This window comes from Styela clava, chromosome 7 (assembly GCF_964204865.1).
Source record: "Styela clava chromosome 7, kaStyClav1.hap1.2, whole genome shotgun sequence".
Taxonomy (NCBI): Eukaryota; Metazoa; Chordata; class Ascidiacea; order Stolidobranchia; family Styelidae; genus Styela; species Styela clava.
Genome location: NC_135256.1, coordinates 5,370,415 through 5,397,528, shown reverse-complemented (window position 1 = coordinate 5,397,528; position 27,114 = coordinate 5,370,415). Strand labels below are relative to the sequence as shown.

General features: G+C 36.5%; 1 protein-coding gene across 1 annotated transcript; it reads left to right on the top strand.

Moving 5' to 3' along the window:
• The first annotated feature begins 13,441 nt into the window (after nt 1-13,441).
• On the top strand, nt 13,442-24,895 carry LOC120328366 (chemerin-like receptor 1). The gene is made up of 7 exons (XM_039394828.2): nt 13,442-13,775; nt 14,922-15,084; nt 16,043-16,273; nt 17,014-17,195; nt 18,982-19,135; nt 21,130-21,320; nt 23,792-24,895. Exons 1-7 carry the CDS (start codon nt 13,486-13,488, stop codon nt 24,024-24,026), a joined length of 1,446 nt encoding a protein of 481 aa, XP_039250762.2. The 5' UTR covers nt 13,442-13,485; the 3' UTR covers nt 24,027-24,895.
• Nucleotides 24,896-27,114: the final 2,219 nt, after the last annotated feature.

Here is a 27,114-nt window from a genome sequence, read left to right as displayed (position 1 = left end):
CATTATGTGTTATTCAAACTGTGCAAAAGCCAGTTTGGCTAACTTCACGCCGTGTAGTTAGCTATTGAATAAGATAGTTTGGAATTACCTTCCCAGTCTATTGAGTACACAGTAGTTTATGCCTGAACTATTGATAGCGTTTTCCCCTGACGTTACAGCTGAAGATAGTAAAAATGGTTATCGTTTAATTCCTTGTAGCTCTGAATCTGACTAGTCAGTCGACTTTTGATAGCCAACTATGACAAATTTAAATCAATTTCGGCGATTCAGAGTTAATAACTCTTATATATATACTTATTATGTATTCTCAAAAGAAACCAAAAACCATTTGAGCAGTCTTACAAAGACAGTCATATGAGGGCCTTACAAAAGTATGTGTACCAATATAGAGGTCAATAATTTTGTTCACCTCCTTTGAAGCCTATAAGCCTTTGAAGGGGTATATTCACTCGGCTAACATAGACAGTCCCCAAACTCGTAATAGAACTAAAATGAGGAAAATCGGAATAAAATCATGGCCTGACCCTAACCTGGTACACACGCTACGGGAGTGCCCATCTGAGCGTGCCTGGTTCTATTTGTCTCTATACAAAATGCGTATTATATATACTCTGATACTTCACATCGTTACATTTTCTACATTGTAAACGATATTGGATTGAGCTCATACTTCACAATGTCTCAACCTATACGTATAAAAGATAACATCACGCACAAAATCTTTCGTGTCACATATATTTTTGTTTGTATTGAAATATGACAAGACTATTGATCGAGCATACGTGGACTTTAGAGCAAAAGAGTTGGGCCCTCGAAGAATATGTGGAAGATGGTTTGCTGTCAATGTAAGTTTTTTATATCTTGTATATTGCATTATGGGTACTCTCGAAGTATGTGAACCAAGATGACGTACACCGGAACGTAGTATGTGTATCAGCCTATCAGGTTAGGGTTAGGCCATAATTTTATTCCAATTTTACTTATTTTAGTTCTATTACGAGTTCGGGGACTGGCCAAGTGACTCCCGTAGTATTTGTATCTGAAATTATGGCCTAACCCTAACCTGGTACACATACCACACTCCGGTGTCCGCCATCTTGGTTCACATACTTCGGGAGTACCGCATTGTGAACTCATACTAATATTGAGATATATTATATTTGCAATTTTTACTAGAATCATTCACATTGTAATGCGATTTAAAACACAGCCCCATTCGCTAGTTTTGAATTGGCATAAAAAGAACTATTTGAAATTTGTTCAGACCTATATATACAAACAAGTGAACATGGTTAAAATTATGATTAATTGCCATAATACTATATGAAACATCGCCTTATATTTTCTTACTGCGCAGATTGATAAACAATGCATATTTGCTCCATTCGAAATACACTTTATAAAATTTTATTACGCTCTCCTCATTTTAGTCCTATTACGAGTTTGAAGACTGTCTGTGTTAGCCAAGTGAATATACCCCGTCCATAGGTTTCAGTCCCTTTACACAACCTGATGTAAAATAGGAGAACAAAATTAGTTACCTCCATATTGGTACACAGGCTTCTAAACCGCCGCGCGTGAGGGACACAAGGTACACTACTATTGTAATAACCAGTGGTTTCATTATCTGTGGCCTCCTGACAAATACTCTCAACGCTTGTGGCCCCTGCTTTTTCATAAAAATGCTTAGTTTGGGGCTTTTAACGCGTTTGTATCAGGTATTTTATGCGCTATGCTTAATAAGAGATATGCCAACAATAAATAAGAGCGAAATAATAAATGCATTACAGTAGAAGAAACCGCAGTCAGCTTGCTTTTAATCAGTGGTTCTCTAACTTTTTAAGCCGCGTCCCCGTATTAGAATTTGTCAAGTCTCGCACCCCACCGAGAAAATAACTAGCTAACAATAAGCAACTAATAACAGATTGTAAGGCGAAAATATGTTTTTATATACAAATAAGGCGGGAAATATCAAATCTATCAAATATTTTTATTTCTAATTAACTTCACTCCCCCTCAAAAAATTGCTTTGTGGGGCACGCCACACCTTTTGAGAACTACTGCTTCTAATTATTGTATACATCGCGAATATTGAAGGCATCTTCTCATGCCCATTAAAAAATTTGTTCGACTGCCCTTCGGCAGGACCCAGTTTGAAATTCTGATATAGGTCCATTTTCTTAGTAAGGAGAAATTTTAGCAGCGGATGAATGGTGTAACTAATCACGTCCCATAATTTAGAAAAGATTTATCAGATGTTTTCATCATAGTATGTGCGGTGAGTTAATTTTAAGCGGGTTGATCTCACCATGATCAACACCTCAGTCAGACTGTGATACATTTAAAATGATATGCAAAAGAGAAGGGTCTTAATTTCTTTTTGAGTATTGTTGCCTGATAACCAGCTTCCCCTTCCTCACATAATAAAACTGGAATACTAGTGAATGATGTAATATGCGAACGATAGTTTTATTGGAGAAAATTCGAGTTGACTTTCAAACAACATCTCGTTAAGTGCGGATCACTTTTAGGGCGACATAGGAAATCGGAGAAGTGGCTTCGATCAGAATTGAAAGACTTTGGAAAATGTGTGTGATTATATTTTCATTACGAGTCCCTTTTTTCTATTACGACGCTAAAAAAAAAAAAAGAAACAAAAAAATCAATACTCAAATATTTTTGCACTTTTGAAATAATAAAATTCTAATTAAAAGTCACGTTTGCAGTTATTTTTAATGTGTTTACAATAATGAATATTACATTTTATTGGGACACACTGTATATATACTGTAATTATTCATTTTACCTTTCGGTGCCTGCAACAATTTGAGCCATGAGTCACAAGACCCCCATAGACGTAAACTTATTTTTTCATTGTAGTAGTTTCATTAACTGTAGCAGGTGAGTTTACATCAAGTTGTGTAAAGGGACCGAAACCCAGGGGCAAAGGTTGTATTCACTTGAATAACAGAGACAGTCCCCGAACTCGTAATAGATCCAAGAACAGGGAGATACAAGAAGAATAGATACAAAGAAGAGGGAGAATACTACCAACATGATCAACAACAACATAATAACAAAACTATCAATATGTACAATTCGTGTCCAATAATTTGAGACATTTATGTTACCTTACATAGACGGCAAACTATCTTCCACCAAACCATCTTTGTATGCTTCAAAGACAACTTTTTTGCTCTAAAGACTACGTGCACTGGATCAATAGTGTCATATTTCCAGACAAACGATATTTCCAGACAAACGAAATATATGTGACATGAAAATTTTTTTGAGTGATGTTATTCTTTATACGTGTAGGTTGAGACATTGTGAAGTATGAGTTCGATCCAATATATATATCGTTTACAATGCAGAATATGTAGCGATATGAAGTAACAGAGTATACGCATTCTGTATAGAGACGAATAGAATCAGGCACGCTCAGATGGGTATTCCCGTAATGTGTGTGTACCATGTTAGTGTTAGAGTCTTAGACCATAATTTTATTCCTATTGTCATTAATTTAGTTGATGTAAATTTAATTTAGTTGATGTAAAGAAGACTTAATTAGTTACCTCCATATTGGTATACATACACACTTCTAGAACGCCATCATATGACTGTTCCTGTGAGATTGCTCAAATGGCACTCGATTTGTTTCGTAAATGCATAAAAGTCTAAGATATATATATAAGTGTGTTAACTCTGATTCGCCAAAATTTACAGAAAAATTTGTTATAGTTAGGATAGGATGTACATATTTATCCCAGGATCATATAGCGAACCACGGCATAGTTACCGGTTATCATTTCAGGTGGGGTACGGCATTAGTTATCCATTTAATTGTTTTCGGAAGCATGGACTTGATGGCGGGGGAAGCCGTAACTGACCAGCGGTTACCGTTACGAGAACCACCATGCGGTGGCTAGGATTCCAGCAATCCTCTCGCACATGACCCTATATGGCTATCATATATAGCGAGAGAAATCAAACGGTAACGAACGCTTTTTGTAATATATAAATATAAGCAAAGGTATTGTAATTAGCCATCAGTAAATACAGAACCTATTTTTATTATCTTCAGCTCTTTCAGGCATAAACTATTGTGTACTGAAGGGACTGGGTAGGCTATTCCAAACTATATTACCGCCTCCCTATTCCCGTTAGTAAACCAGAAATCACGCGGGCCTCAAGCAACGGCGGAGATGCATACCGGCTTGTTCAATAACTAACTACACGAAGTCAATATTTTTTTTTCAAAAACGAGCGAGAACAATTGGTTTGAAGTTATATAAGGCTTGAGAATAGTAATTTCTGGATTAAAATAGGATACTTCCGTAGTATGTGCACCAAGATGGCGCACAACCTGAACATAGTATGAGAACCAGGTTAGGGTTCAGGTTGTGCACCAATACTACGGCAGCGTCTACAATAGATATCTAGTGTGTACATTGTACAATTGAGGGTTTCGTTATGATGAAATAATATGCACCGAACGCCCGTTGATATGATAGACGCAGACAATGCGACATTGCATCCAATAACTTTTTATTTTACCCAATGGGAGGCTCCAAACAATGAAATTGGAGTAGAATAAATTTTGAAAAACGATTTTGCATACTACCAGTCTCGTTCAATGATTTTCCGGACCTCCTGAAGTATTCCATATTTATAATAGAGAGAGAAATGAAAATAAGACGACCAAATCGTTGACCAAACCACGGCCACTCGCTGGGTCAACGTTTCAAGTGGGGGAATGGAATAGCTAACTGAGTAATCTATTTATTTATATTTGGCTCAGGCATTAGAAAATAACACATGATGGAATACACGGCGTACCCTCGAAGATGGCTTCTACTTCTGATACTCTGCGTTCTCACGTTCAGTCCAGTTTATATTACAAATGGATTCGTTGTCTTACATGATGTCGTAGAATCGTTTTACGACATTACTCCGTATCAAGCAGATATGTTAGCTGTTGTTGGGTTTTTGACAACCTTCCCTGTGGGCTTTGTTGTAGCTTACTTTGGTGATACTTTATCTTTGCGAATCCTAATGTTGGGAATGCTGACTTTACTTCTAATTGGTACTATCCTATGCACAATCGGATTCATTTCAGGGTAAGCTTTCGATTTGGGTGTTATTTCACGCGCTTTATGCAAATATTGGTGGACATACGAAGGTGTATTAGAGAAAGAAAGAGAGAGAGAGTTTATTTCATTCTGTCAAATGAAGAAAACAATCTATATATATACAAATATCAAATAAACGAATGTTTAGGTAAACGACTGGGAGGCAACGATACGACTTTTGGGGGTCATCGAAGTCAATTGCCACCCAATTCAATTAAATAGGCATAAAAATAACAGGTTCGGCGTCAGTATATCAATATCTCTCATGTGGATTTACTTATACAATATTTACATGAATTTACTATTTTCTATTATGATTTTTAAAATAGTTAAAAACCTAAATAAAAGTAAATTAAAATAAAACAAAGCCGGTTAAGGTATAACAAACAATATAACAAAATTGTAACATTGTGTAAATACATTTTACTCTTTTCCAGACAATTGTTTTACGTCACGGCCCTGGGACGAATCATTATGGATTGTTTCATGTATACCCGTACTGCGCAAGTTCTCTTAGCAGCTGCATGGTTTCCTCAAAATGAAACCGCGACGGCCTATGTGCTTCCCGTGTTTGCTAAGACTTTGGCTGGCATTATTAGCTCACTGATATACTCACACGCTATCCCGAAAGTTGATTTTCCTACTGATGGGAACGGTACTGAGTTTATCGCAGTAAAAATCTTGTTTACTGCTACGCATGGATTTTTCAGTATCGTTTTGCTAATTGCGCTCGTGCTGGCTGTACTTTACTGCGACAATGACCCTCCGTCTCCACCTAATAGGTCCCAGGAAAACATTCTCATATCTGTTGCTAACTCACTTCATACTACCACACAACGAAGCCGATTGATGGCGGTATGGAATGCTATTTACTTGAAGCCGTTTATTTTGCTCAGTTTAGCCATGTTTTTTGGTGATGTCGCACAGTCTTACGCAATATACCTAATGCCGTCATTTGTTTTATCGTCATTTCCTGAACTTGACAATAGAATACCAGGCGACATTTCGACCATACGGGATTCAGTGACATCGCTTATAGTGATTGCAACCGGTCGAATCTTGGATAAATATAAATCTTTCAAATTGGTCTCGATAATAGGTGAGGAATGTTCATTATTTGGATCTTTTGTACAAAGTCTCATCACTAATAAAAAATATGAGAATTGAGATAAACACGTTTCAAAATAAAAAACGAGTTGGTGACCAGAGACCGCCGACTTATCGATCTTCCGCATGTTTAGTTAGTAGGCGATCCCCCAAAACTTCGCTATGACTCAATATCAACACCGCGTGTCCCATCACTAATTAATTAATAACTCGCTAATTATATATAAATTATCCAAAAACACTGTGCTTCTGGTCCGAGATATGATGAATGCACATGCAAATTTTAGAGCAGATTCAACCTCGCTTTTGTATATTTCGTATTATTTCGGATATTGCGTAACATACGAAAGTGTCTAACAGACAAACAAACAGACAAATACCTATCAACATACTTACTGATCGAGATCGATAAGTAATTAATAATTATCCTGTTGGGGTTCGGAATTATTTAGAAATATGCGCAGTCTACATTACTAACCCAAACTCCAATTGGATAATTACTAATTTTCGTATTTTGGGCGGCGCGGTGGGTGATTTATGCTTTGTACAAAAGATTCAAGTATTTTAGGTAAACTGTTCAGATTTCAAGTTTTTTTCTGTCTGCATAAATGTTTCTACATTATTATACCTAGCTTTAACACATCATGGTAGTGCACCTATGATGGAGATGAAAATTTTGAATTTCACATATCTTCACGGCGCTCCCGAATATTTGCACCAAGATGGCGCACAACCTGAACATAGTATGTGTACCAGTTTAGTGTTATCAGGTTGTGCACCATCTTGGTACACATACTTTTCAGCATCATTTTTCACTATGTGGGTTCGTAATTTGCCGTATTGTTTATAATTTTAGCTGCCTGTGTGAAGTGTATAAAATACGGCACTACTTAAGTATGTGAACCAAGATGGCGGACACCGGAACGTAGTATGTGTACCAGGCTAGAATTAGGATATGATTTTAGGTACAAATACTACTCTGTTGTCCGCCATCTTGGTACGCATACTTCAGGAGTACCTAAAATACACATTCTATGTATTGTATGAAAGATATTTTTCTGCGACATCTACTCCACAGGCGATTATTTAAATTTTATGAGCAGTCCTACTCGCCTCATACCAATATTCTGTATGTTCAGAAATATATAATAGTTTGGCCAAAATAAAATTTTCGATTTTGTTCTTTCACAGGGGGCATGACAGCAATTTTGTCTTTTTGTTGCCTTTATTATGCACATACACACAAAGTATTGCCGCTTATATACATCGGGTACACTGCGGCTCTTTCCAGTCGTTGTATTTACGGTCCAGCTGTTGTAGAATTTCTAATGGAAACAACCTACCCGAATGACAAGTTGCGTATGATGCCTCTATTTGGTGGAATCACGAGTTTGGGATTATTCTTTTGGACGAGTATCATGAGAATATTGGAAGAAAATTTCAACATTGGCATCGCGACAATCACAGCAATTTGCATTTCTGTTACATTTGTTTTGTTCATTTTATCAGTTGAACCGGATTACAAACGATTGAAAACAAATAAGTTCGAGGGATCACCTGCTCAAGTTGATGAAACTACAGCCATGAATAAATAAGTTTATGTCTATGAATGTTTACCCGACCTTTAACCCCAGAAAAATTTCTCTTATACTTTCCCTTGCAAGATTTTCGATGCCTATTTTAAAAATGTTTTTGCTATTTGTCGCTTGCATTTATATTAAAAATATAAATTCAAGTGCTACTTACATGAACTGATAGCTAATTGTAGCCTACTCTATCGCAGCATTTTCGGGACCTATTTTTAATTATTGCAATCAAACTAAAGTTTCTCGGGAGACAAAATAACAATCAATCATTTTTATACGAGTATTTTTGTGCGATGCGATGTTTACAACCAAGCTTAAATATATGTCTGTTATTCAATTGTCTGTTCTTCAATTGTTTCGTCAATGTTAACTAATTGTTGATTGATCATTGCCACGGTAATAAACAGTGAAATCGATGCTCGGGGAAACATCCATGTAGGTCTCGTGAATCGTGGTCGTGGCTCCAATTGTTTTTGGAGCTCAATGGTGAAATGTGTAAATCTGTATACTTTCGATGGCTGTGAGAAACCGCGATGGAAGATGAAACATTTTATTTTAACGAAAATTTAGTTTGCTTCTATGGACTTTTCCCCGACCTTTAACCCCTGACAATATTCTTCCTATATTTTACTAAACAATTCTCAGTGCTTATTTTAGGAGTAGTTTCGCGACTTTTAAGAGTGGTTTCGCAACTCTCGCGACTGTAAAATTGGGTTCAAACCATCATTATATTCATCGCATACAACAATCTGTTTTTTTAAAAGTACCGGTAAAAATTTTAGCCTAGTCTATCCCAGCTATTTCTACACTTATTTTTTATTACTGCAATTAAACTGACACTTCTAAGAAGACAAAGTGATCATTGAAATATTATGAAGTCAGGTTGGGGCACTCCTCCCTCTCTCTCTCATATATAAAAAAAAATCTTGGTATTTAGTCGTTATACTCGGCCAGGGATACTCAACTAGCGGACCGCGGTACGAAACCGGACTTCCGGAATATTTGGTTGCGACCGCATCCACCTAATTACTTATCGATCTTGATCGGTAAGTATGTTGATAGATATTTGTTTGTCTGTCTGTCTGTCTTAGACACTTTCGTATGTCACGAAGGCGAGGTTGAATCTGCTCCAAATTTTGCATGTGCATTCATCATATCTCGGATCTATTGATTTTGGATGAATTATGTCGTATAATTAGCTAGTTATTACTTAATTAGTGATTGAACACGCGGTGTCGCTATTGAGTCAGAGCGAAGGATACACGCCGCTAGATCGATAAGTCGGCGGTCTCTAATTGCCATCTCGTTCTTTATTTTGTATCATTAACTCTACTTTGGATTTGTGAAGGGTTCCATTTTATTAAATGACTTTATAAGTTTTAAAGCTTATTTTATAAATTGCTCACATTTGCATCTGACTATATATGGAACGAACTGTAACGCCATACTAAATAATGCGAATAGATTATTATATATATTTAGAGCAGCAGCGGTGGTGTTATTTTATGGCGGGGACAAAAGATCCCAAAATACTCGAAGCATTGTTTTAACTAGAATTTTGCGAATTGACCCGACACAAAATTTCATAAAGCAAGGTTCGATAGAACTTGAAACTTGAAATACGTCTAAGGGCGCCGCCAGAATTACAAAAAGAGTGTGTGGAAACCGAAAGAAATCTGGAAATTTCCATGAAACGATCGCTACAATTCGGCAGACCACTTGTGGAAAAAAAAAATTTTTTAACAGATAGTGTCTGTTCTGTTAGTCGGGTATTGATTTTGCAGTTGCGCACAAAGTATTTAATTGACGAGTAATCGGAGTACATTTATATTGTCTTGCTTTATTAATTTAATTGTGTTGTGTTTAATTTAATTGTGTCGACAAAAGATAACGGCTACGAAATATCACGACTATAAAAACTGTTTCAATCTGTCTGATATCTAGTTTTGATTCCTGATAATAAAGAAAAGAAATAAAGAATTATGTGTGGTACGAATCAAATACTCAAAAGGTCCGCATTCCTACCGCAGTCCACCAGTTGAGTATCCCTGCCCGAGTATATCCAAGGTTTGTTGTATAAGAAGGAGATAGAGAGAGGAGTGCCCCGACCGGAATTCATAGGTAAATATACTACAAAATTCCACTTTACCAGATTATTTTTCCGCAAGTAGCTTACGTCGACGATGCATCTTGTTTTCGATCGAAAAATATGACTCCGTCACCACGCTTATCACGGAAGCAATTGACAAGCAATACGCAAGAATGGCGCCAAACTATGTCATTACATAAGATATCATCAACACAAAATTGTATTTGTTTCTTCTTGTTTTTATTATTTTATTCTCAAAACTGCAATTAAATGTTATTTTGATTTTTTCAAAAGGGTGAAAAACCCTGGAGAACCACCAAAAACCGTGCAAAAACAGTGAAAGCTCACTTAAAACCTTTTGAAAACGTGCAAAAACCGTGAAACTGCAACACATTTTAATGTTACTTTGATTTATTCTTACACGCAAAAGTGCGTTTTGATATTGTTCAAACTAAACCTTACTTGAGTTATCATTTCCATTTTGTTTCGGAGAAAACCTCAAACATTTGAGATCAACTCCTTGAGATATTCAAATTTTAATAATTTTAAGCAATTTCTGGTTATTTTATTTTTGATCATCATGTTAGTATTATTATTTTTTAATGTTTACTTGAAACTTTTCGTGAAAGCGACTTCAAGACAAGGCCATATACAAGAAATCACTCATCTATAAATGGCCAATGGTTCCTTGATTTGACGTCACTTTCTTAGAAAAGGTGGAAAGGTAAACATGATTAGATTCCAGAGGCTGAGGGTCGGGACCCTTTGTGAAATGTAAAAATAAGAGCATTTTTCGTAGCTTGGAACATTTTTTTGGCCCTCAAGGCTCTAGAAAACTCATGTTATCCCGGCAATTAGAAATTTCAGAATTATCGAAAAAATTAATGAATCGCCGACTGGAACAAATACCACAAATTCCCGGTGTATCACCAGCACCCGAATACAAGAAGCATTTCTCAAATATATGGACACGAATGCCTCTTTTTAACAACAATTCTCCTGAAATCATATTATGGAAGAAACTGGAACTACGTACTACTACGATAACTTTCGTGTACCGGTATCATGGTATCGGTGCCCGGATTGTCCGAGCTTTTCCATGTTCTGTGACGATGATGATTCATGCTCTCATTTTCAACATGGACTAAAATACCAAATAATCCGAGCCACAACTGTATTACCAAATCTATTTAGTACCGGTACCGTAGCCCAACTTACCATCTTAGCAATTGATGGTAACTGGGAAATTGATGACAACTGGGCAATTCGGCGTTAGGAGACAGCAACTATAATCGACTTGGCGATATCTTTTAAGGAATATTTTGCTAGACATTTCACTCCTGTCAACTAATTTGATATCCAGTTCGGCAATTCTTACAGAATTATTAGTATACATGATGTGGCAAGATTTTTTTCTTTATTTGTTTGTAGATTTTTTTTTCTTAAGTAATAATCTTACATTTCTCTTTTTGTTCTCTTCTAATTTTATTATGTGATTGTGTGAGTGTGTATTAATATTGATTGAGCAATTTAATATTAATGAGTGAGCAAACACGTCCCCCTCCCTGTTGACAACATCTTATAATCTAAAATCTGTACGATCTAAACTTTACTTAAGGTTTCGTCTGCTCTACTGATTCTGTAATCAGTTTCATTTATTTGTTTCATCAGGTATTTTATAGTTCAAGTATGGAGTCAAAATAAACTTTTACTTATACCCACTGAGAAAGCTTCCGACTTTCGCAAATCACGACATCCGCTGACATGCGTTTGCGGAACCACTAAAATTAATTTCTAATTTTGTTGACATCACCACACAAAACGTCGAAGTGAAAACCGAATCCCATACAACCAACAGAAATTTTTGAAATACATAACAGTTTCATATTCAATTTTGAGCCACCTCCGGCCCAGTAACCAAGTCTATAATCTGTAACTGACCCAATTCAAAAGGTAATTCCTCATCCCTGCGTTAGACTTATTAAAGCATCGCTGGTTACAATCTCGTGCCCAAATCTCATGCCCATTATCTAACCCAGGACGCAATAAATTAGATAGGCAATGCCGAACCGTGAAGATTTCGTTCCGTCCAAAATAAGGTGCCTCTTCCTTACCAGTAGCGTGTCTACGTAAAATTGCGCACATGGCAAAGTTTTAATATGTACCTCTTGGTTGAAAATTTTAAACTACTGTCGTTGAAGTGAGAAACTTGTACGTTATTATTTGAGTGAATTTCTCAATTTGAAATTATTGCATTTAAAATATTTTACGAATAAGACTTTTGACACTCTTGCGCCTCTGTCCAAACGTCGCTCATGGCGCAAGCCGTAGCTGCCATACCCTAGATACGCCACTTCTGACATCACGGTGGCTGTTTTTCTAGGACCTTATGCGGGGCGAGCAGCGTGTAAATATACGTCATAAAAAAACAGCCACTTATCGTTTTGTGGTATTCAAGAAAAAAAACCACGCCATGTTTTCAAATACCAAATTATTATCATCGCAAATTGCATTCCTAACTCCAACTTGATAATTACTAATTTTTCCTTTTTGAGGGTTGGCGAAGGTGTTTTTTGTGGGGCTTTGTACTAAAGATCCACATTTTGTTGAGTTGGTCAAATTACACTAGAACGCAAGTAAGTTTACTGTATTTGCTTGTTTTCAAAATGGTCTCGTTCTTGGTACATATTTGGATTTACATTTTTTTATTCGATTTATCGTCAGTTGAATTACTTTTCCGCAGCAAATACTATTTCGACATTTATGTTCCGAGCGCGCTTTATAAGCTTCGGTTTCCCGATTTCACGATTATTATTGTGTTTCATGGTTTCAGTGCGAAGTAGTCAGAGGTATGTGGTTTTATTTTAGTTGATTTAACAACGACTCCCAAATTTTCGTCGGTGTTCAGAGTGCGACTTCTCGCCGTTATCGAGTCGAGTATCGTATCATAGCTATCGTCAAATTTACGTTTCAAGGGTAGATCTCATATTTGAAAAATTTGAATTATGATAAAAAAAACTATGCAACTCAATGGTATGTTTATTCCTGCTACAACGTCCTTGCATTATACACATACGGATCCACTAGCGCAAAGGCATTGAGGAAAGATTGGCAGTTAGTCGCGCGTAACCTCTACAGATAGTTATATTTAAAAAATATTGTTTATATTGTGGTCAAGTTTTATTTTTTGTAATCCCCAACACATGAGATATCTAATTTTTTGAGTGGCCTTAAATATATCAAATAACATGTGAATATAGCATGATGTAAAGGATTAGTTTTCAAACCCATTTATAAAAAAATAAACTATGCGTGGGTTTCATTTTATTTTGAAGTGAATTGTATACTATATAATGATCACTACCAATTATCATTACGTAAATTATTATTTAAATGATATTCAGCTTCAACAAGGATACATACAATTATGTGGAGTTAGTATAAAAAAGTGATGGAAAGTTGAAAGGTTATGGATAGTGATGATACTTTGTTGTCTTTTCTCTCTCACGACGCTCAAATTTATCTACTTTTTATTATTTCAATGCAGCCCATATAGACTTGAAGTAAAATCATGGATTCTTCGTTACCTGAAATCATGAAAAATATAAATGAAACGGAGGAATTATTTAAAGGATTCCAAGACACGGAAGATCCGTTTGGGGATTATTATTACCTTCCTGAGCATTTTAACTCATCAGAATTTGAATTCACACCGTTATGTGGCCTTGATGTATCGAGACCAAATAATCTTGCTGCGATAATTCTGACTACAATAACTTCAATAGTTGGAATTATTTTGAACTCCGGAGCAATATTTCTGATGACTGTTTTAAAAGAATACAAAAAATCGACACAGTTTTGGTAAGTTTTTCTATATGCCTAGTTTATAAACGTTTGCTGTGGACATGAATAAAGGACAGGGAAGTAGCCAGGGATTTTCAAAAGGGGGGTGGGGAGAAGATTCAAAACATGAAAAGGTAAAAATGAATCATAAAAAGTTGGAAACTATTGCATTATATGATTAGACAATACAATTCACTTTATATTTCCATTCCTGAGATTTTAAATAAGGCATATATATCTGTATCAGATTAAAACGGTCTTTATAAGCTTAATAAGTGTTTTAAAAGTACAACCGCACGAAAGTTCAATACATTCTCTTATTTTTTGCTCGTTTATTTCTTGCCCAAGCCGCGTATTTTTGTAATTTTTTTTTTGCATGTGTGCTGGGGTGTAGGACTGGGCACTCGATTCGAATATTTGATTATTCGAATTATTCGAATCGGTTCAGAGCAAAATTTCGAATCGCCATAATTTTTTTTTCCACCAATGGTCGATGTCAATTCTCCAATTTTTTTTCGTCGAAGCCATTTTTTTTCAATGCCATTCTGACATATGACCATTTTTTGAGTGAGTTAAAGATAAATAATTGTTTTTTATTGCGTGTGAACGCTCAGCAATCTGGACAAGTGATGTATTCTATGTTTCCAGTGATTTATTTGTTGACAGGTCCAATTACAATAAAAAAGTCGCATACAATTACATATTTCTCCCAAGTATTCGAGATTCGATTAGAAAAAAATATTCGATTTGATTCTGAACTCACCAGGTATTCGAAAATGCCCAGCCCTACTGAGGTGTGTCCGGAAAATTCGTCATAAGAAATTTCGCCTCTTAGGCAAAATCGCCGCAAGAGCATTTTGCTGTAAAACTAGTATCCGTGATGAAAACAGTTAGGTTTATAGGGTCAGGGTATGCTCTTAAATAACGAATCTGTCTAAATAAAAAAGATACTTCAAAAGTCTATCTGTTTTTATCAAAAATACTTGTTTTACAGCAAAATGCTCTTGCGGCGATTTTATCATGCGGCGATATTTCCCATGCGGCGAGATTTTCTACGGAAAAATTTCCTGCGGCGAATTTCCTAGTACCGTGCTGAGGAGCGGGCACATAGTATTTCTCACATGGTATCTATCTATGAAGTCTTAATTATAACTCCTATTTCAGGTTATTTCTTCAACTTCTGATTTCAAACCTGATCTTCCTAGTTTTCCTTTTCCTACAAACTATAAATGAATTGAACAAACGTTGGATCATGGGATCGGTGCTGTGTAAACTCGGAGAAGCCTCAATGTTTTCAAGTCACAATGCCGGAGTTATCTTCCTTTTGGTAAATATCCTGATCAAACTATTTTATTCAAAAGTCTTGCTGCATACTAACACAAATGTATTTCTGTAACATTACGTCTGACCGGGGTCATAGTTGAAAAGTGCTTGTCTGCATAAGTCTGACCCCTTTCAGACGAAGCGTTACAAAAATACATTTGTCTTAGTGTGCAGTAAGACTAAGTATTACATAGTATGGTCATCTTTTTTCTTGCTACATGCGTTACACGCATATGGATACATTTCCACGAAGGCACAGAGCAAGGAAAGGTAGTTAGTCTTTCGCAACCCCACTGATAGCTATTCTGATTAAATTGACTTTTTGTATGAATTACATTGTGAAAAATATAACCATATCGTATGTGATACGGATTTTTTAAAGTTACGCCGCCGAAGGGTAATACCTATAGGATGCACAATGATTTTTCTTCATAGTCACAATCACAGTATTATGTTTAACATAATGGAGAAGAACTCATTGTATTTTACCTCCGCTATACAGGGACTTAGCCACGAATTTTCAAATGGAGAAGCGGGGGTTCGGAAATTTCTAATTGCCAAGTTAGATTGTATCAGATAGAGAGTCCGTGGGTTTTTAAAAGCCTTGAGGGTCTCAAAAAACGTTTCGAACTACGTAAAATTGCTATGTGTGATACAGAATAATGCTTTTTTGGTGCTCCAGAAGTATGCGCACCAAGATGTCGCACAACCTGAATCCTAACCGGTACACACATAATATGTTAAGGTTGTGCGCCATCTTGGTGTGCATACTTCTGGAGGTCCGCTTTTTTACATTAAAAAGGGGGGAAAGGTCTCCAACCTCATTTCTGATTGCCTCTGCTTAACGGAGTGCTATATGTTTCCTACTACAGGGCACATTTTTCAAGTTGTTCGCGAAAAAATATCAAAAGTTTTAACGCAACGGAACAGTATTAACATGATTTATCATCGATTTTTTTCAGACTTGCAACATATGGGAAATCGTTTCTCGATTTACTTGTAAATTGCCTTCGATCGTTGAACGTTGGAATCAGAACGAGATTGTCGAGATTGCGAAAAAAGTTCTCATTTTTGTTTGTATTTGGACCCCATGTGCTCTCATTAACTTGCCTTTATATAAATACAATAATCTTAACGATTGTGATCAATGTGTTCTGGGATTCCCATTCGAAGCTAAAGAACTTTGCCCAATGGTAAGATTTTTTTGTCTGATCTATGAGTGTCAACTCACAGAGGAATATTTTTTGTATAATTTGTTTGACGTAAGATTCTGGGCGTTAGACTAAGAGTGAGTAGAGTACTGATAGAGGAGTTGCAATTAACCACTGACGATAAGAGCGCTACAGTGGCTCTCAAACTTTTTAGAAGTTGTCAAGTCTCGCTCCCTACCTCAAAAATAACTAGCTGGCAATATGCTACAAATAACAGATAGTACGGCGAAAGGGTGCTCCCGAAGTATGCGAACCAATATGGCGGACAACGGAACGTGACATGGGTAACAGGTTAGGGTTAGGCGATAATTTTTTTTCCAATTTTCCTTATTTTAGTCCTATTATCAGTTCGAAGACTAGCCAAAAGCATCCCATAGTATTTATACCTAAAATCATGGCCTAACCCTAACCTAGTACACATATTACATTCCGATGTCCGCCATCTTGGTTCGCATACTTCGGGAGCCCCGGCGAAAGTATGTTTTATTCAAAGAAACACGTTGCAAATACGTGGATGGAATGTAAATAATGAAATAAATGAAAAGTTTTAAAATGTAAATATCCAAAATAAGGCGGACACGATTAAATATATATAACAAATATTTTATTTAAATTTACGGCCCCTCAAAAATTGTCTACGGCCCATGTGCGGCGCGCCCCACAGTTTGAGAATCACTGAGAATCTCTATTGATTTTGAATAAAATTGCTTCTTTCGTTTCAGTTGGGCTTAGATATTTCGAGTTGTGAAGATATGATGGAGTTTGTTGATACAATCGGATCCGAAGAAGACGACGAACCTTACGTCGAATCCGAAAGCGGCGACTTCTATGAGTTTCCAGTAATCGATCCAAAATTTGACCAAATTCTTAACTTGACAAGATTAGAGGAATTGACAGCTTGCAAGTGAGTGGGTCTTCATTAGTATGAATAGGATAGAATTTACATATTTATCACGGGAGAGGGGGAAGCCGTTAAGACGACTGAATCAGATGGCGAACCACAACCCCTTGTCCGGTTACCAGTCCATGTCTAGTATGGGATTAGTTAGTCAGGTTTTTGTTTTCGGAAGCATTGGCTTGGCTTGGTGGTGGAGGAAGCCGTAACCGACCAGCATGCACGTGAACCACCCTACGGCGGCGAGGAGTCCTGCATTCCTTTGGCACATAACTATCCCCGCATTGGATTCGAACCTGCGAACCTACCTAGGGTAATCAGAGGTGCAGTGGCGCGCGTATACCCAACGCTTATCACGTGCGCCATACCGTGATAAATAGGCCAATAAGATTGCGTTATGTGGCGGACCACCACCTCTCGTTCGGTTACCAGTTCAGGTCGTATATAAAAATAATTAGCTCTTATTCTAGTAATCTTCATTCCGCCTTCCTATGCATAAAACTCCTTTTCCGTTTGTAGTTGTCTGTTCGGGGCTCCCGAAGTAGGCGAACCAAGATGGCGGGCATCGGAATGTAATATGTGTACTAGCTTATGGTTAGGCCATAATTTTAGGTATAAATACTACGGGAGGCTCATGGCTAGTCTTCGAACTGATAATAGGACTAAAATGAGGAAAATTGGAAAAAAATTATCGCCTAACCCTAACCTGTTACCCATGTTACGTTCCGATGTCCGCCATCTTGGTTCGCATACTTCGGGAGCACCGTCTGTTCTTCTCTTTAATTGACCATAAGCTAATGATACTCTTAACTTTTGTGCGATTTGAAATAGTTTATAATGTTTGTTTGAATATGTATTACAAGAATTCTGAATAAGTAAACAGCAGTATGGTCTACGGCTTTTCATTTCCATATTTAGGTGGTGGTAGATGTTTGAAACAAGCAATAAAACTATTTGTAATTTATAAAAATGTGTATGTATTTGACTGACAATCTGAACTGTTATATATATGTCCTGGAAATCACCGGTCAAGAGTATTGGTAATTCTAAACACGATTACAAAGTAAAATTTCCCTAAAAAATTAAATTCCGCCCTGAGAAGAAATTCCCCCGGTTGGAAAATAGTATGTTAACCGGTTAAAGGTACACAATCAGTAGTGGGATTCGGCCGGTTCGCACCGGTTCTATAGAACCGTCTCACGGAATTTCATGAGGTTGCATGTCTTTTTGAAACAGAACCGCCTAAAAATTCAACATTTGTAAGATGGAACCGGCTGACAAAAAATTTGAATCCCACCACTGTTCACAATGTATACAGACTTGGTGGGTATTCAAACGAAAAATCACTTCCACATCTGATTCACTGCTCTGGAGTCACCATATGATGCATAAAGGGTTTCTATGGAATACGTGCGCTAGATTTCAAATAAAAAAATTGGGATCTTTCATATAAAGCCCCGCCAAAAAACACTCCGACAAGGATCAAAATAGGAAAATTAGTAAATATGCAATTAGGGTTATGAATGCAGTTTAGGCTTGGAATTCATATTTTCAAATAATTTTTAACCCCAACTGGATAATTACTACTTTTTTATTTAAAAAAGTGGTAGGTGGTTTTCTCAAATCTCACATTTTTTTTATTAGCCTTTGTACAAAAGATTGAAATATTGCATGAAAATTCAAACACATCGAAAATCCCGTTTTTACTTCATGAAGTCGCAAAACAGCCTAATACAAATTTTCCTTGCAGAAAAATCTTTCCATTCAGCCGCTTATGTTACAACTTGTCGTTTAGATACGAGGAACCGGGCTCATTTTTCGTCTGGCTGTTGGCATCCTTCACATTGTTTTACGCATCGCCGATTCCTATTATGGTTGTTATGGGATGTTTCTGGATTTATGACATCATACAACGAACACAGAAAGGAAAAAACAACGCCAAAAACAAGGTAGGATTTACATTTTTTAATCCTCTTTCTTTTAAAGCTTAGTGTTTACATTGCAGGGGAATTAACTATTTTGATCTAGACGTGCGAGACAATAGCTACGACAATCTAGAATTTAATTAAGTCAACCCACGGATATTAGGATTGTAATATTTTTTGGATGAAAAGCAGCAAATACATCCGAGTCAGTAATAAAATTACCTTTTCTTAATTAGGGACATTAATAGTTTCATTCCGATTTCCTGTTTTTTACTTCTATTACGAGTTCGGGGACTGTCTGTGTTAGCCAAGTGAATATCCCCCTGCACATAGGTTTCAGTTTACTTACACAACTTGCTGTAAAGTAGACAAAAAAAATTTAGTTACTTCCATGTTGGTACACACACTTCCGGAGCGCCGAAACGTCTATATATACAACAAATCACCATCTTTTAGGTTCCAAATCTACAAAAAATTGAACAACAGATGCCAGTTCAATTGACCTGAATTTATACACAGAAAGTATTTCGAATATTGTTATTGTTATAGACTTGCTGCCGCTTCAATAACTGACCATAGATCTACTCGATATTTATTTTTCCTTATGGAGCAATGTATTGTGTATTATTATAGCCATGTTCAAAATATTTGAATTCGAGACTTATTGCCAAAAATAGTTCGATGACTTACGTCAGTTTTCAAACCAAATGCAAGTGATTGCCTATCTATTTGTCAATCAAATAGGCGCAATAGAAGTATCGAATGAGTTTCCAATCTTAATCATCGCATCCGCGCGATAGTTTCAAGGGCAAATGTCGCCGATAGTTATTGATAATTGTTTTTGAACAGCAAATATCGACCTAAACATTTTCGCAATTAATTCAAATTTACAACATTCTGAATTGTAATTGCGTGTTTTAGAGTTCAAGGGGAAAACGAACGTTATATTCACTTGGTTAACACAGACAGTCGCCAGACTCGTAATAGAAATAAAATTAAAAAAAATCGGAATAAATTATGGCCTAACCTGGTACACATACCACCGGAGTACCGATTATTCGATACGAATAGGTGATCGGTGGGATAAATTATTTGCGTACTCCATACAACTGCTGAGCACCCACGAAGCGAATACTGAACTGAAAATATCAATACAAGTTTTGAAGTATTGCTCTGCATAGTATCGTGGCTATTGATCATAAATAAACAACAGAATGTGACGTCAATGTAACCAAAACTGACGTCATAATGATGATTCAAATTGACATGAAGTGATGGTACGACGTTCCACTAACCCGCCGAACTGACTAGTACCCAAGTACAGTGTTTACACCAGACAACGTTTTTTTGAAGTGAAGCCCAAATAGTGAAATTTAAAAAGATTTCAAGGCCAAACAATTTTGTTGGAAATTTCATAATTTAACCACGTAATAAACTTGTTAATTTGTTTAGTTGAAATGAACGTAACGTATGATCGTTTAATATATGAACAAAAACCCTTAGGCAAAAAATTTATATGTAATGTGATAATGTTCGATTTATAGAACTTTTTTGTGTATCACTGCCATAATTGAAATATATTGGAGGCCCATTAGAAAAAGCTCGGCGGCCTACTATTAGGCCGCGGCCCACGGTTTGCCGACCACTGGTTTACGCAAAGGCCCAGGAGTGTGCAACCTGCGGCCCGCGGGCCGAATGCTGCCCCCAAGGAAAATTTGTGCGGCCCGCTGAGCAGCGCCACTTTTGAATGGTGTGCAGCCCACGAAACGAGTTTTTAATTTAATCTAGTATGTGAGAATAATTCCAATTCCTTTGCGTTACAATGCCTATATCTATGCTTGTGCAAAGTCAACAATGCATGTCACAAGATCAATAAGCCAATTTTTTGTGTCTGAAACTACTAGAAAGCGTATGTTAATTAAAAGTGCGGCCCGCGGTTTCATCCAGTTATTGGTATCTGACCCTCGTGTATTAAAGGTTGCACACCCATGCATTAATCCATTATTTTTCTCCTTTAGAATCTCACGACACCAATAATTCTTGCATTGAATGTTGCTTTCTTCCTGTGTTGGACGCCATGGAACGTCATCCACATGAAGAAGGCTTACGGTGGAATAGAAGGACGGAGCGGAAAAGAGTGTTCTTCACTCATCAGTTATGCTCGGTTCTCAGCTTTGGTTTATAATGTTGTTGCTCCTGTTATATATGTGTAAGTTGTTTTTAATCAAAGTTAATTTAAGCCATCTTGTAAAGCAGTTAGTTTTAAGTTTTAGGCTAGTTTGAGGTTGCCGCTGACAAGTAGACCGAATGGTCATCGCGGTTATCCTGCCACCCGGTACAAATATTTTTGTGAGCTTACTTGTTTTCAATTTTGTTATGCTTTGCCGAGATGGCTAATAAAAAACGATTTGATTGATTGATTGAGTTACACAGAACTAAGTTTTAAAAGAAATATCACAAAATCCATGCATCTGAAACAAATAACTGGCTAACTAATTCCATATCCGACATGGAATGGTAACAGGACGAGAGGGCGTGGTTCGCCATATGATTGAGAGGTATTATTGTCCTTTCTCTCCCCTGGGATAAGACTCTGTGCTATAGACTCTGTATAGAGCGTTAATGACATATGTACAGTTAACCGATATGCCCATTTCATGACACTTTGGATGCCAGATATGGTCCAGATATCCAAGGCAATTTCATGAAAAATAATCAAAAACTATTACGTTCGGCAACTATACGTCATAGCTAGAACAACGCACGTTAAAGATTTCACTTTGCATACTCATTACGAGGTGTGATAAATTTGGTACTATCACCCCACCGAGTGCTGCATTGTAAAAATTACCTCAATGTCAAAATATTGCCCTGCCAATAACATAATTATGCCGGATCAATTATCAACATAGATGAAAAATAGCTGGGTTAAAAGATTAACACTTATAAAAATACGTTATTTTTTTAAAATTCAATTAAGATGTCAGTTTTTCGTCTAGATGCCTCGTTATTTTGTTAAAAAGTCCTATAAGCAAAAATTATTTTTTTTACCTTTTACAGTCAGAATGAGTCAATATTGAGTATACTTCACTGTCACCCTTTTGACGAAATTTTTTGTACGTTCCCACGACCTATTTCAGACTAGAAAATGTCAAAATTTGACGTAAATTACGCATTTTGTCCTGAATATGCTTCCAGGTGATGCCAATCAAGGATGTAATTGGAGAATTAAATGGCTGTAGTTGCCAGAAATAGTGGGGTTACTTAAAATGAACTTTTCATAAACAACCGTGCCACGTTCGCCATCCGCGTTTCCAGTTTCGAAAAGAATGACATTTATGAATTTTTTGTAAATAAACTGCTTGTAAGGCAAATCGGGTGATATTTTTTTTGTTTTAAGGTTGCGCATAGGAATACGTAAACAAGTATTCAGACTAAATTGGTTCCCCCTGCCAAACACGCACTACTCGTTCAATGAGCCTGCAATAATATTATAATTAGACAAATGGCAACAAAACGCAGAAAAGTTGATGCCAAGTGCAAAGGGTTCAATGGCGCCGAAAATATCCAAATGAAATTTTTTGAGATGCAATGCAATGAGGAAATAAATTGATATTTTATTTCGAGATATGTATCACTGCTTGATTTTTATGATAAAAAGGATCATCCGTTCGGTTTTCAACTTTTCTAAAATATGTGTAGCCCGCCAATGACTTGCGATCCTCAATTTTGGCCCGTGAGTGACAGAAGGTTGCCGACCCCTGGGTTGGGCCATAATTTTATTCCGATTTTCCTTATTTGAGTTTTATTACAAGTTCGGGAGCTGTCTGTGTTACCCAAATGAATATAGCCCCTTGTCCATTGGTTTCAGTCCCTTTACACAACTGTATGTGAAGTGGGCGAACAAAATTAGTTACCCCAATATTGATACACAAACTTCTGGAGCCCCGAAACAAGTAATCAGACTAAATATATTCCCTTATCTACCAGCACGTACTAAAATATTTGAAGATGCTTTTCTCGGAACCAAATTTAAATATGTCTTTTACGGCAGGGTTTATCACATTTTTGGTGTTATGGAGTCCGTGAAAAGGTTGACTATTATTTACGAAGCCCCATAATAAATTTATAAAAATAAAAATTGAATTACCGTCATGTTGCCAAATTTCGACGCTACCGTTTTCCAATCTTATGAATGCCGTTTTATGCTTCTTTGGACAGTTATAAAATTTGCCCAGTCATTATTTTAATAAGTAAACAAATAGCTCGCGGAGTCCCCTAGGTTTCTCTCATAGAGCCCCCGGGCTCCGTACGGAGCATTTTGAGAATCTATGTTTTACTTGACTATGATAAACTGAATATATATATATCTTCAAATTTTATATTGTTTTCGAGGCCATTCCTCTTTGTTTGATTGAGACAAACCACGCAATAAAATCAAATTTTAAAACTATTGATCTTGGTTAGAACTTGTGATGGCAAGAGGCTTTTAACGACTGCAACCGACAACGGCGCTGTTTAAGCTGGCCCTGTATTGAATATTCGAGTAACGCCCATATTTCATTTTATTTTTCTCGAAATACTCGTCAATACTGGCAAATACCGAAAAAATAATCTAAAAAATTTGTTTTCAAATATAAAAATATTTCAAAAGTTTCAACTTTTTTTAATTTTTTTCAGATCATTGACAGGGAAGTTTAGAAGGCGATTGGTGACGTCAGTAACTACGTCAGCAAACTTTTTTTCTCGACTACTGAACAAGAAAGAAAAAGATTGGCCTGAGTTCAATGAGATCACCACTACATCTGTAAACGACGAAGAGCAAGGACACGAAAATAATAAAACGGAAATCGCTGGACAAAATAAAGACATGACTTTGGCGAGAAAATCGCCGCCACAAGATACGAGTGTCTAGGACATTCGCAGAAAGAATTTTCGAGCTAAGAGTCCTGATTGGCACTCACTATCGTATTTAACCCCTCAATGAGGAGAATTTCGTAAACGAAACTTACTAAAAGTGACGTCGTTATTCGGTTTTGATTCGTATTTTGCAAATTCAGTAAATTTGAGCTGTTATTGCATCACTGACTCCGCTATGTGACGTCATATGGCAAAAACTGTGACATCATAATAACGCTTGAAAGATTGAACACATACTCAATGATACTCAGTCTTCACGCCAATAAATAAAGAATATTCTATTTTATCGGTTCGTCTCTGTTTATAATGACGAAGAGATACTAATCTTGATGACACGATTCAGTATCAAGTCGTTTTCGGCTGAAATTCTCGATTGCGTTCGGGGAATTATGATTCCCGGGAATTTACATTGCTGAGCGGCTTCGTAAATATTATTAACAATCCCCAACTTGAATATTTATGAGCTTGAGCGACAAAGTGTCTACACGTCCATTCGAAGTTCTACTGAGAATATTATCAATAATTATGAGGTTTCTATTTTAAATTTACAATATATTTTATGTGTTTATCTAACTTTCATATTTTCAAATGTTCCGGATTTCCGAACTTTCAATTTCAATTCCCAGCCCAAATATCTACAAGCGTGAGAGACAAAGTATTTACACAAGTTTTCGAAGTTCTACTACAAATAATATTATTATTTAGTGTTTCTTATGTCTCTAGTGTTTCACTCTATTTTAGATTTACGAGATTTTTTTGTGTGTTCACCCAAGTAAGCTTTGCCGGATTTCCGGACTTTTGTTTAGCGAGAATTTTCACAATTTTTATTTCGCTTTCACATGAATAAACTTTTATGAGACTGAACGTATTGGGTTTTTGAAATTGCGTTTAATGAGAAAACTGAACAGGTAGAAACAGCATCCCTGGAAAGTTATCACCCAATTGTGAAATATTATGTTTGTTCTATTTGTGCGAAGCTTTTCTGCGCCTTTAGCTGTACTATATGGATGAATGTTACTATATGCGGGTACTTACTCCCGTGCTATCAAACACGCGTTAGCGGGGTGAACCCCGATTTGAACTCTTTAGAGGTCAATCGGATAGATTGTAATGTCAAATGTTCGTATATTGTAAAATTGCACGTCACAGATAGGTCGATACAAAGAAAGCTTTGGACACTCACGTAGTATGTGTACCAGGTTAGCGTTAGGCCATAATTTTATTTTCATTATTTTAGAAATTTAGATCTATTACGAGTTCGGGGTCTGTCTTTGTTAGTCGAGTGAATATATCCATAGGTTTCCGTCCCTTTACACAACTTGATGTAATATAGACGAACAAAATTTGTTACTTCAATATTGGTGCACACACTTCTGGAGCGCCTTCAATTCTGCTTTAACCGGCATCACGCACACAGTGCTTCAGTGATTTCACTATTGGGCATATGAATGCTGGTTGACCTCAACATTTCGCGAGTTAATAGCTAAAACGTTGAACAAACTATGACGCATATTATCATTTAATTGACCTACATTTTCTTTGAAAATGCTGTAATCTTATAACATGTTGCCATTTATGGTAATTGCGGGTATTTTATGAGACTATTTTGTAGAAACCCCCGCCATTAATGCCAAAATGTGAGATTTGAAAGAAACACCCCACAACTTTTTACGGGCGCTTTCTGCAAAATATACTTTTTATGATCATCTTGTAAAATGCAGACAGGGTAACCTGATGGGTTTGCTTGTAATCAATTTTGTAAGAAGTAACAATGCAAGGAACGCAATTCAGTAATTTAAAAGCCATCTCACGCGGGAAAAAAGCATAAACAAAACAATTAAAATTAGCGCATGTGGGAAACACCAGAGTATAAATTTACATTTTTCAGTTCCGGGATATTGTTCATCATAAAGATGGGTAATTTTCAAAAACATATAATTTTGCGCTTTTCAACATTTTATCATAAAATACCATATATTTAACAGTTTTTTTTTAATGTGTGTTGGTTTGCATATCTGTATGACTATTCACCCCATAAGGAAGTAAGTTGTGACATAATTGCTAACTATTTGAATATTTCCATACGCTCAGTCATGTACCGGAGATATAGCTCAGTACAATGACGTTTCGGCTTTGGCTCCTGCTTGAGAAATGTCTATAACTGAGTAATGAATTTGGTTCAAATGAGAAGCGATTATATAGCTATGTAATTAGCTGGGCGATTTATTATTAGAAACTAAAATATGGTGGACGTAGTGTATATATTTACTAAAATTTTGCTAGCCTAAAAGATGTAATGTAGTAGTAAGACAGTAGAACTTTGGCGTATGCAATGGACCACAAATAAGAGATTGTTATTACGTATCGGTTAGAATTGGTGGCTTGGCATTCTCGTAGTACAGTACAGTTATGCTTTTACAACGCGCTCTGGAATCTATGTCAAAAGGGCTATTTTTGAACGTAGGTTAGCTTCTGTTTACATCCTCTTGAAGCAGACCTCAAACTACGGATTGCGATGGCGTTGTATTTAAAATTGTGTAATATGATGAGACGTTGCATGTTTCGCAATAGGCTACACCGCTACCGCCTATAAAGAGGAGGAAGTCGGATTAGGTTTTTCCTCATAAAAACATTTACCAGCTTACGTGAACCCAGCACCTTTAGCTATGCATAGCCTGGCTCTTGAGAATGAACAAGTTTTTCAAAAGTGCGTTTTTGTAAACGACAGTTGGCAAGTAAAATACCCTAACCTAACCTCGGATAATTCATTTGGTCTTCAGAACTTCAGAAATTTTTATGGGGGTTCCACATGCCAATTATGAACGTGGTCAAATATCAATGATAATAGTCGATGATACATAAAAAAAACCTAATATTTATAAAGACATTCGACATTTAAAATCTGTGACCCTGACGGTATATGATATTGAACATGTTAGTGACCATAACATCTTTATTTATTGTTGCCCTATACGCTAAGGGGAAATTCGAAATCTCGAATTGTAGCTTTCACGTGCTTTGGGTTACTTGCAATCTATTTGTAATCCCTATAAAATCACACGTTTTCTCTTAATTATAGAGTT

Bases quoted from the DNA above. Each gene is read 5' to 3' on its own strand.
- LOC120328366 (XM_039394828.2), top strand. From the start codon at position 13,486: ATGGATTCTTCGTTACCTGAAATCATGAAAAATATAAATGAAACGGAG. The intron at 16,274-17,013 runs GTAAGATTTTTT...CTTTCGTTTCAG, and splicing joins CTAAAGAACTTTGCCCAATG to TTGGGCTTAGATATTTCGAG. The intron at 21,321-23,791 runs GTAAGTTGTTTT...AATTTTTTTCAG, and splicing joins GTTGCTCCTGTTATATATGT to ATCATTGACAGGGAAGTTTA.